Source organism: Rousettus aegyptiacus, unplaced genomic scaffold (genome assembly GCF_014176215.1).
Source record: "Rousettus aegyptiacus isolate mRouAeg1 unplaced genomic scaffold, mRouAeg1.p scaffold_m13_p_11, whole genome shotgun sequence".
In the NCBI taxonomy this organism is placed as follows: domain Eukaryota; kingdom Metazoa; phylum Chordata; class Mammalia; order Chiroptera; family Pteropodidae; genus Rousettus; species Rousettus aegyptiacus.
In genome coordinates this window covers 84693516-84706106 of record NW_023416286.1, presented here as the reverse complement: position 1 = coordinate 84706106, position 12591 = coordinate 84693516, and the positions used below count along the sequence as shown (strand labels likewise).

Below are 12591 nucleotides of genomic sequence, written 5' to 3'. Positions count from 1 at the left end.
TAGTCCCCAAGTACGTGTGAATGACACTGAATCAAGGGAGCACTGCGATGGCCAACAGTGGAGCAGGCTCAGCAGCAGAGGTGGGGCTGACAGGTATTCACAAGGTTTAAAATGCAAAACAATGTATTTTTGATACAGGGCCTCATTTTCTAATCAAATTAAACTCACAGCTCCAATAATGGCAACTGATAAAACAAGCATGCTACAACTTTCTATTTTTAAGATGACATATTCAGTATGAAAACACTGCCAGAGTAGCAAGCGCATTCAAATGAAAGGCATTATTTTCTGTCTTTAAGAACCAGAGAACCACAGCAGGGAAATGTTTTCTATCAAAGCACAAACCTTTACTAGCTTTGTCCAAATGTTCCAAATCATCCACAAAATTCAGGATGTCGGGGTACTTTTCTTCACATATTTCCACCAGAAAATGAAGTAGTGTTGTTTTCTGATCTGCAGATTTTGTGTCCTTTAGCTAAAAAGAATGAGAGGGAGAAAAAAAACAGAGTCAAACATCATATTTTGATAATCTGCCTATTTAAATAATGTTTAATACTGTTTTTTGGTAGATAAGAATAAATGAATTGTAAAATTAGTTAACTCTATTTTGGAAAAGCGAATATTTCAATATTTGAAAAGCTATTCTTTATGTATTGTTGTTTGGTAAAAGTCATTAATATTAATTAAAAAGAAGAAATAAGTTTAATCCAATGTAGTATGAAACATTTTATGGGAAAACATGCTAAATATCTACAAAAACGGAATAATCTGAAAGTCCATACAATAGTAGTACTTAAAATAACCCTGAACATTTGCTCATTTTTTCATTTGGCATATGCTTATAGAATGCCAACTAGATACTGCTGGAGCTGGAGATATAGTCTAGCCTCAAGAAGCTGTTTAGTGAAAAACAAAAGCATAATATGTATTTACCCTGGTGTGACAAACAGCACAGTAAAAATAATCACGAAGTACATGTAGGAGGACATGACATCTGAACTGAACACTGGTAGACAGGAAGTTGCACGGTGTTAGGAAAGGGGAGGAAAAAATTCAAAAGCTCAGTGTCATGGGCAGATCCAGGAGCATTTGGAGAAGGCCACAGATGAGGAAGGAAAGGGGTACATTTGAGGAGTCTGAATGACTCCAAAATAGAAGTTTTTGATGGGGAGGACAAGTAGGTCGAGTAGAAAGACATAAATCTGGAAAGACAGGAAAAGACAAGAAAATAAAAGGAAAGGCGGGCTATGCCATGGAAATAGGATTCTGAGCCCTAAGAATTGGGAGTTTTTAAACAGATGAGAGACGAGCAGGCATACGTTTCAGAAAGTGCCCTGTAGGGCGATGTGGATAAAAGATGAGCTGTGGATAACAGAAGCAGGAAGGGTAATTTAAAAAGCTGTAGCAAATGATCCAGGCAGGGAAAGGTGACAGCCTGAGCTGAGCTGATGCTTCGGGAATGGAGCCAACGTGACAGAGAAGGCACAGAAACCCTGGTGATGCCACTAACCGAGACAGGACAGAAAGGACGAGGAACGGACGAGGAACAGACTCGGGTGGGGCGGGCGGTGAAGATAATCATTTCAGTTCTGAACAAGCGTAGTTCGAAGTTTTTAAGTAACATTCGAGTGGAAATGTCCATAAAGGCCGTAGACGTATACAGGTGAAGCACAGTGTTTCTCAACCTTTTTTTTTTTTCATTATTGCCAGCTAAGGAGCTTTCTAAGGCATTTTTTTTTCCCTAATCATTTATACCTATGGAATTTTAAAATCATAAATATACCATATATTTGTTCACGCATTGTATGTGTATCTGTGTTTTGCACAAAAACAAGTTAAGATTAGATACGTTTGCTCCCCGAGAACAACTTTCTATCCATTGGGGTGATAAAATGTTAAACTATGGAAAAAACTGTTGAGAATCCTGGGGTAGCGGGCTGGAACTTTGAGGAGTAAACTGGTCTGAGACCACCAGTTTGTAAGCTGTTAGCTCCCAAAGCTAAAAGGTAGATCAAATAAACCCGAACAGGTATATAGAATAAAAGGAAGACAAGGGTGGACCCGTCCTCATCTGAAAAGGAATGCAATCAGAAGGGAGAGGTGGTTAAGCGAAAATCTAAGCAACGAGTAGGGCGTTAGCTTAGGTTTTGTGCAGTTGCTGGCGGTAAGGGGTGTTGCGTGTGAATGTAGGATGGATATGTAATCTGGCAATGTTCCCTACAACTAAGTAATCACTCAGGGCTGTTAGTATCCAAAATGGGGAAAAACACTCTTTATTCACTTTAAGTTAGAGAAGGAAATTCTTGGGCTACCTATACTGGGCACAGCCTTATTTACTCATTGCCTTTCCAATAATTTCCCATTTTATTTTAATTATTATTAATTAAAATTTAAAAAACCCCTTGGTTGACCTCACAGATTGCGAGGACCTTGTCAGCTTACAATCCCTTATTTTTCATTTTTTTTAAGCCTACAGCACCTGGTGTTCCTAGGTGGCCTCCCATCCAAGTACTAACCAGGCTCAACCCTGCTTAGTTTGAGATCAGATGGGATCGGGGTTGTTCAGGAAAGCATGGCCGTAGACTCAATTTCCCATTTTAAAATAGGTGTGTGGATGTAAATATGTATCTCCATATGCAATATTTTTATAAATTCTAAATCACTAAATATTATATCACTATCAGAAAAATATCAAGTAACAGTTAATATATAATAGAATGGGAACGATTGTGCACTGTTATAAGTATTAACACACACCACTATATGTTAATGCAAAAACTTTCACATTTCTGGAACATACATCTACCCTTCCACATAGCCTGACTTTCACATGATTACTCATGGAATAGGTTCAAATGCCACATTGCCCTATTCGACACACAAACCACTGTCAATTACTATACCATATACCCCAAACTAACATACTATTGTATGCCAACTATAATTTTAAAAAAGAAAAAAAAAAAGGTTCCTGGGCACTTTAAAACTAGTATCAACATTTAATCCATTATTTGATGCCTTTCAAAAAAAAAACAGATCACAACATCCAGATGAGTGTTTTGAAAGCTTATATGTCAAAAAATGACTTGATTACTAGCTAGATTAATTACCAATAACATGTGTGGTTGACCTAGTAATGTTAAAGCATGTCCTTAACTAGTTCCACAGCCTTGGGCAAGTTACCAAACCACAGTTTTTACACAGATGAAATAAGAATATGAACTAAACGAAGTAAGAGAATTCTAAATTCATTTTCTAATCCAAAAAATTAAGTATGCATACAGTAGACTTAGTAGATGTAGCAAAATCTAATAGAAAAAAAAAACACTAGAATGTAAGTGAAGAACCTAGTTATAATCTCAGTTGAGAAGTTCTTTTGTTGCATGCTTGGGTCAGTTAGAATCTTTCTATGAGTTTGTTTTTACATATGTTGAGAATGTTAATTCAATTTATAAAAGTTAACCTTTCCACTATATAATTGCATTCATACTACCATCTTAAATGGATAAGGTGAGATTAAAAGGTACAGACTTTCAAAAATGTAATAGTTTTCTCTTGTACAATCAAGAGTCAGCATAAAAGCTTTTTGTTTTGTTTTTTTTTTGAAGCATCCTAATAGTGAAGCTCTCTTAGTCCCAACCCCACCCCCCTTTATGGAAATATCTACCTGGGGAATCCTCCCTCGGTGGACACTCAGATCCTGTTACACCAGTTTATACCCTTCCTTACCAGTCTCCTTTCACAGAGAAACTAGACACACAGTTGTAAAAATGTTGATTAAGACAAGCGCTATCTACCTCTATAATTAGTAAAGCTTGGAAAAAGCCTTCCAGTGCTATTTGTGATGTAGCTAAACAGTCAGTGACTACTAGAATTAATATATCAAGACATCTCTATGATGCGACAACAACTCACTAGATCAATCTTGATCTTTATTCAAAAGAATTTAGATTTAGAATTTTGGAAATATTATAGTTTATATAGTATCTACCAGTTTAATAAATGTTAAGTATGCAGGTCAAACACCTGTTTGGGTATCCAGAGACAATCATAAAGCTAAGCACTAATTTGTGGAATTATTGTAAACATCAATTGACTGGAAAGTAGCATATTGGTAATAGTTTACTATTAAAAAGTATATTCACTGAATAATAAATGGAAGCAGAATTCTCTCATTCTTCCAAAATCTGTATTTAACAACTGTGACACTAAAAAATATTCCTCAAATTTCCATATAAATATATCTGAAATTAAGCCAAATAATAAAGAAGTTCAGAGGAGAAACACAGATAGAGGCCATTTATTGACAATGCATGGTGCCTCATTTACGAACTACTGTGTGGCTCTAACTTCCAGGTAGACGTTCTTTATTTAGGATGTAACATTCTCAGGAAAAGTTGCATAATTCTGCCAAGGTATTCCTCCTGACTCAATTACTCTATTACCATCCTCCTTCCTCAAATCTCTTAAACAAACAAACAAACAAACAAACAAACAAACAAAAAACAGCATGAAAGCACAAGAACTGTAAATTTGTCAAAGTCTCTATCTACTTGCTATCTTTTCACTTTTTTGGTAAACATTAACAATAAAAAGGGTACATTCTGTTTCTATTAATTTCTCATATCGAACATAATCAGTGATTGATTCGAAAGAGGTAAAGCTTAGGAGACAGTAATATCTACTGAAGAGAGAACAAGCTGAGTACGTTCTGCAATGCTAACTTTAGTAAAGAAAATGAAGCTAAAATATTTGCTTTAGAAATTCACTTAAGTTTAAAAACCATGCTTTATTTAAACTTAACAGACATTGCTCGACAGGAGTCCTCTTGCATTATTGTCAAGAGATTTATCTTCCTGATGAGTAATCATCACTGTTAAGTAGAATTTCTTATTTATATATTGTTTCTTTAAGGTAAATTTAATGTGGCATAGACGTCAAATAAACAAAAAGATGGATGGAGTTTCTTCAACCACTCTGTTCATTCCAGACAAAATAATGTTAACAGCAGATCCTGTAATAAATCACAGCCTAGTTGTCAGTCTAGAGTAGAACTTCTCTGTAGCTACAATGCAAGGTTTGGAAATATTTTTAAGACATTCAGCACAAATTTGGATGACATTTAAAGAATATTCCATTGTTTCACACAAAGAAAAAAATTCCTAAAATAAAATTTTCTTGGTGATCTTCACAATTTAAAGACCCTTTGCTCTTTGAATAATTAAACTAATGTCTTAGAAATGTTAAATTAGTAACTCTCCTCCCATTACGTCCTATAATCTAAGTATGTAGCAGAATAGCAATGAATCTTTAGATGTCGTAGACTTGCTGAACACCAGAAAAATGGCAATACTGTGAGAGCTTAACGGCCTCATGAACATTCTAGAAGACCTTAATTTGTGAGTAGTATTAATGCTGAGGATGATAGCAGCAGCTCTTACTTATGTGGCACTCACTAAAAGACAGGAAATAGCCAAAAATATATACATATATATTTAGTGCTTAAAACACACAGCATCCCTGTAAGAAAAGAACTGTTATCATATCCATCATTGAGGAGAAAAAAGACATTTGAGAGATCATGTAGTGTACCAAAGATCACATAGCCACTATGTGGTACCCATGCCTTTAATTCAAAGCTCTTAACCACTACAAAACACAGTTCCTCTACAAAAATCTTTATCTAGTGGGGCTTATTATTATACATCAAAAGAAACAAAATTCTCAAAAACACAGTGGACAAAAATGGTAGCAGACAACAAAAGAGCATGAATGCAATTTAAAATACTGAAGCCCTGTAACCTGGAAATTCTAGCTTGGAAGCCTCTAAAAATGGACCACCTCTACATGAGGTCATTTCTAGTTCTGAGAACCGGACATTCTTTCTACTGTTTTAACGATAAAATTAAGAAAATGCACCCGAATCCCATCACTAAAACAGTGAGTCTCTTCATTGCTAATGTATCAGTGCTGACAAAATATTATATGAACATGCTCAGATGAAAAAGATACCTGGAAAGTTTAACCTTCAACAGACGTAAAGAAGTATATTTACTAACATCTGATTTCTTCTTAAAACTTTACAGAATAAAGTGATTTGTATATGTATGAAATAGCATCTCTAAACTTGTTAAAGGTATCCACACAAAAATGGCATATGAATATAAACTTCCAAGGAATATATCGTATTTGCTCAGATAAGAACTTCGAAGAGTCAACATACAGGTGTAAATTCACTAGTGAACCAACCACAATTATAGAATGGATATTTTCTGATATGTAAAAATACATTTAAAAAAAAATCACTGTGCTAACTACATTTTTCAAAAAGATGGTGCATCCTTCCAAAATGAATGGAATTAAAAATGTTTATATAAACAAGATGCGTAATATCATGTGTCACTGCCATAATCATGTTAAGACCTATAATAAAACGTTTGTGATTGTAATGATATGTAGAGATCAACTGATACTAAGTAAAATAGATAATAAGAAATTTATGGCATTCATACATATTTTCTTATTTATTTTTATTTTAAAATAAGAATGAGAAATTAAATAAGAAAATCCTTTAAATGATGTAGACTTCTATAATTAAAATACGTTGGTTTCTACCATATCCCTATGGACAAAATTTCCCTAAATTACATTTTTAATATATTTCTCTTAGGTTTTTAGAAAGACAGAACTTCAATACAAAAAGTATTTTCGTGTTTTAGAAAAATTTTAGTTTATTGCATTATCTATTATATTGTCCACTGTTGCGATACTGTCCCTATATTCCACAAGAGATTTAAAATACCTCAATATCACTTAGTTAATATAAATGGATCAAATATATTAATTTTAAATTAAATGTTTTTTGTCTTTTAATTGTTTTATCTAAGACTATTATTTAGAGCTGTTTCAGCTTCCAAAAAAAAAAAAAAACTGAGCAGAAAATAGAGTTTCCATATACTCTCTTCTCCACACACACATATTCCCCTATTAGTAACATTTTGCATTAGTGTGGTACATTTGTTATAAATGTGCCTATATTGGTACATTATTATTCGCCAATATCCACCGTATACTTTGGGGTTCATTCTTTGTGTTCCATAGCTCTATGGACTTTGACAAATGCACGTCACCTACCTCCCATTAGTGTCGCACAGAGTAGTTTCACCCTCCTAGAAACCCTTCCTGTGCTCCCCCTATTCAGCTCTTCCTTCTTCCCTCCCCCCTACAACCCACGGCAATCACTGATCTTCTTACTGTCTAATTTTGTCATCTCCAGAGTGCCACAGTTGACCTCTGAACAATTCACGGATTAGGGGTACAACTTCCCTAGTGTGGTCAAAAATCAGAGTATTACTTTGACTCCCCAAAATGTTAACTACTACTAATAGCCTGTTACCATCATGCCTTACTGATAATATAGACAATTAACATATTTTACACATTATATGTGTTCTTACAATAAAGCCAGCTAGAGAAATGTTGAGAAAATCATAAAATACACTTAATGAATTTATTGAAAAATTTCTGCATATAAGTGGACATGTATAGTTCAAGCCCATGTTATTCAAGAGTCAGTTATAGTTGGAATCAGAGAATGCGGCCTTTTCAGATTGGCTTCTTTAACTTAGTAATACACATTTGAAGTTCCGCCATGCCTTTTCTTGGCTTGAGAGATCATTTCTTTTTATCCCTGAATAATAATCTAGCATATGATTGTTTATACATTCACCTATTGAAGGGTATCTTAGTTGCTTCCAAATATTGGCAAATATGAATAAAGCTGCTATAAACATTTGTACACAAGTTTTCAAATCCTTTGGGTATACAGGAGTGTGATTATTGAATCTTATATTAAATCAGTGTATAGCTTCGTAACTGCCAAATAGTCTTCTGAAGTGGCCATAACATTTTGCATTCTTTTTGGCAATGAATGAGAGATCCTGTTTCACCATATCCTTACCAGCATTTGATACTGTCAGTGTTGTGGATTTTGGCCATTCCGATAGGTGTGTAGTGGTATACCACTGTTTTAGTTTGCAAAAACCTAGTGAAATATAATGTTGAATTTCTTTTCATACATTTATTTGCCATTTGTAAATCTTCTTTGGTGGAGTATCTATTCTGGTCTTCTGATCACTTTTTAACCAGTTGTTTATTGTTCAATTTTCAGACTTTTTCATTTATTTTGGATACAAGTCCTTTATCAGATGTTTGTTTTACAAAGATTTTCTGTCTGTGGTTTGTCTTTTCACCCTCTTAACAGGGTCATTAGTAAATCAGAAGTTTTCGATTTGTGAAATCCAATTTACCAATTTTTTCATTCATATAGCATGCTTTCGATGTCGTACTTAAAAAGTCATCACCAAACTCAAGATCAGTTAGACCTTCTTTTATATCATAGTCTATAAGTTGTTTGGTTTTGTGTTTTCATATTTAGGTCTATGATCTATTTTAAGTTTTGAATAGTATGAGATCTTTGTCTAGATATATTTTTCAGCATGCGTCTGTCCAGTTGCTCCAGCCTCATTTCTTTAAAAGACTATTCTTTTTCCATTGAACTGTCTTTGCTCCTTTATGAAGATTAATTGACTAGATCTGTGTGGGTCTACTTCTGGCCTCTCTATGCTGTTCCATTAATCCATTTGCTCCCCCTCCCAATATCGCAATGTTTTGATTACTGTAGCTCTACAGTAAATGTTGCAATCAGGTAATGTCAGTCTTCTGACTTTGTACTTCAGTACTGTGGTGGCCATTCTGGGTCTTTTAGATAGACATATAAACTCTATAATCAGTTTGTTAATATCCACAAAATAACCTACTAGGATTTTGATTGGGATTGAATTGAATTTATAGGTCAAGTTGGAAAGAAATGACATCTTAAAAATGCGAATATTCCTTTCCATGAACACGGTTATGTTTCTTTACTAAATCTTTGATTTCTTTCAGAAAAGTTTTGTAGTTTTCCTCCTATGAAACTTGTACGTATTTAGATAAATATCTAAGTATTAATTTTTTTGGTGCTAACATAAATGATATTCTTTATTTCAAATCCCAGTTGTTCATTGCTAGTATTAGGTAAGCAATTGATTCTTTTATGTCAACCTCATGTCCTGAAACTTTGCTGTAATTGATCTTTAGTTCCAGGAAGTGGCGGTTTTTTGTGTTTTTGTGTTTTTTTTTGGAGGGAGGAGAATTCTATGTAGGTAATCACTTCACTTATGAACAAAGTTTCATTTATTCCTTCCCAATCTGTAAACTTTTAATTTCCTTTTTTTATCTTATTGCATTAGCTAAGATTTCCAGGAAAATGCTGAACAAGAATGATGAGAGGAGAAATTCTTCCCTTGTTCCCAATCTTTGAGGAAAAATTGTTTTTTTTTTTTTTGGTTTGGTTTTTTTGTGGTTAAACATGATGCTATGGTTTTTGTAGGTATTCTTTATTAACTTGAGGAAGTTCCTCATTATTCCGAGTTCCTTGAGAGTTTTTATCATAAATGGTTGTAGGATTTAATCAAATGTCTTTACTTTATATATTGATAAAATCGAATAATTCTTCTTGTTTAGCCTGTCAATGTGATAAATTTCATTGATTTTCAAATGTTAAACTAGCCATCCATACCTGAAATAAATGCCATTTTAGTAATGGGCTGCAATACTTTTTATATTTGTTGATTTTGACTCATAATATTTTGTTGAGGATTTTTACACCTATATTTATGAGAGATACTGAGCTAAAATTTTCTTTTCTTATAATGTCTTTGTCGAGTTTTGGTATGTAACCATTTAATCATCATACACATCCCCACCATCTATGAATAAATCTTCATAAATTACATTTGCTAAGTATAACTGTAGAGATAATGTTACATGCTTTGCCTCTGATCCCAAAAATCTACAAGCAGTGAGTCCCTTGATTAAGGACGAGTGAATTACAAACTTCCCAGAGTAACAGAAATGGAGTGTCTTGTTTAATTTTTAATTTTTCATTCATAAAATATACCAAAACAGGACACTAGACTAAACCGGCGATGGCAATTAAGATTTATCTTGGGCCCTGTCTCTGGTGTGTAGTCAAAGTCAATGAGCAAGGTGTTCAGGTAGATTCTGAGGCTGCATGTTCCAGAGAAAGGAAGTTGGGTGAGCAGTGCTTGCCACAAGAGCAGCAAATGACAGCCCGCAAGCGGTATAGTTACTGATAGTGAGTAAAGCCAATCCGTTTTTTATAATTCTATTAAAAGAATAATTTTAATCTACAATGTTCAATAGCAATTGAAAAACCAAATAGAGGTAATTTGAACAAAATTTACCAAAAGCACTACTTAGTAAAGCTAATTAAATATTTCTTAGAACACACCATACATTAAATGTGTTAATGAATGAGTCCAAAGGGGTTGAGAAATCTAGTTTCACATTGCTTTGGATGTCAGTGTTTCAGTGATTTAATTGGCTGGATGTAAAATAAGAATGGCATTTGTTATCTGAAAGTCTTTGGCCAAAAACTGCTTTACTTTCAGAGGGTGCCAAAATTTATGGGTGTGATATTGCCAATCTGATGAAGAATAAAAATTCCTCTAAAACTCTGCTAAAGCACTGAATGCAGATGGAACAATGGGTTTCTTTGGCAGAGGTCTTTCTTAAAAATAACTTCACAGAATAAAGGAAAAGGTGGTATACGAGACTCAAAATTTCACACGCCGAAGAGCCACGGTATTAACCTGTGACTGTGACAGGTAAAACACGAACTGCCTGTAACAGGTAGAGGTATTTGTCTCTTGCTTTTTATATTCACAGAAACGTCACCTGTACAAGGTAGGGCCCTACAAAATAACTCAGGGCACTGGCTATTGACTTATTCCAGTTCTACTGTGTACCTGGAATTAATATCCCTTTCACTGCTCTCCTTCGTTTTCAGAATAGCGCTCAGCTTGGCACAAAAGAGAAGCAGCAGTTTTTAGAAATATCTTCAGCACTCATTTTAAGGGAAGAGATAGAGCTGTTTCCTTTTTGTTTTCATCTTGGTTAGGTTTTGTTTTGTTTAGTTTAGTTTTTATGTTTGTTGGAGGTTCCAGACCACCAAGCATAGATTTTTCTATTCCGGGAAAAGTAAGGCAGAAGACAGGCAAAGTGATTCTCAGTTCAATCTGTGCATGAAAATCACCAGGAGGACCTCCTTTAAAAAATTGTCACTAATCGGGATCCACATCCATACAGGCTGAAGCAATGTGATGTGGGGCTGAGGCATGATGAGTATTTCTTAAAGGGTTCTCTCAGGATTGAGAATCAGTGTCCTACAAGAAAGGTTGTTCGCAATTTCAAGAAATCACTCACTAGAGTTGGTGGAGGCATTAAAGAAAAAAGGAAGTCGAATGGTTTTCCTCAAAATCTTCCCCACCCCAGCTCACGTCAAATTATTCTAGTTTTGATTAGCCTGTACTTGTAAAAGAAATATAAAGAAGCTCAGATAATTTCATGCACTAGAAAAGAGAACTTAGACAAAAATCTGTCTCGCGTACCAACCCCTCACCTTTTACACCCAAATCCCAACCCCCACGGCCCCATTTCTATGCGTCTTTTGGTGACTTCTCCTTCGGGATTAGTCATCACATGTTCTACTGTCATGGAGTATAGAAAGTTCCCTATAAATTGATGCTGTGGATAAATTTATAGTGGACTCAACTGTTATTTGTTTCTGAAACTTCCCCACAAAATAACAGCACGAATACTGATAGAAATTAGTTATTACAGTTGGTAAACTCTTCCGAAATTTATACCTTCTATCCCAGTAGAGGGAAGGCAGTTTAATTTACCTAGAACAAAAGGCTACATTTTATAGCTATGTCATTCAGTTGTATTGATTGAGATGATCTGTTTTTCAGAAATCTCCCATCTCATTAGACATTAGTAAACATTAACTAGACTCATGTTACAGCCATGGCATGTAGATTGATAATATCTGCTTTTTATATTTCCAAGTTAAAACCACCTCATATATTTTCACATGGCGTTAAACTTTAATGGTTAGATCAACTCATTCTTCTGTTAGATCCACTTGACGAAAAAAATATCTCGGTAGCACTACCAACAAGGTTTTCTAAGAGAACTGACTTCAACATTAACCATCTAACAGATTTTTCTAGGTAGGCCTTTTGGTTAGACAAACACCTATCATTTGCTGCGGGAATTTCTAAGGATACAGATTTGCATTTAATCAATAAAGGTCCAGAAAATAAAATCTCAAAGTACCTATTATCTAGTTTTTTATCTAAAGTCTAGTCATATGTTTAAGGGCTCTTATGAATGAGAAGTAGTCCATCCATCCTCCTATATTACAGGTCTAAGTTTTATCCTTTTAAAAAACCAAGCTAGCAGAAAGCAAGGTACTGACTCCATTTTTCTTAAACTAGAAGTAGCATTAAAGATCATATTTGTATCTTACTATAAGGATTCTGTTGGAGCGTCAGGCCCTACATGGCACTCAATACATATTTGTAGGCCGCAAGGAGGGGGCAGGGAGAGGAGGCAGACAGTTATAACATATTTTTTCATTTGCTATTTATAAGAACACTGTTCCACTCCATGTTTTTCCTTTGT

At 34.5% G+C, this 12591-nt stretch overlaps 1 protein-coding gene and 1 pseudogene across 2 annotated transcripts in view; both read right to left on the bottom strand.

The window, feature by feature from the left end:
- The window catches only part of DIAPH3 (diaphanous related formin 3), a 430201-nt gene that overhangs the window by 168562 nt on the left and 249048 nt on the right, over nucleotides 1-12591 (bottom strand). For both annotated transcript variants that reach the window (XM_036228908.1, XM_036228909.1), the window contains exon 21: nucleotides 346-475. In XM_036228908.1, coding sequence (XP_036084801.1) covers nucleotides 346-475 — 130 coding nt within the window. The remainder of the gene's footprint in view (nucleotides 1-345; nucleotides 476-12591) is intronic.
- Nucleotides 2468-2584, bottom strand: LOC118609712 (annotated as a pseudogene).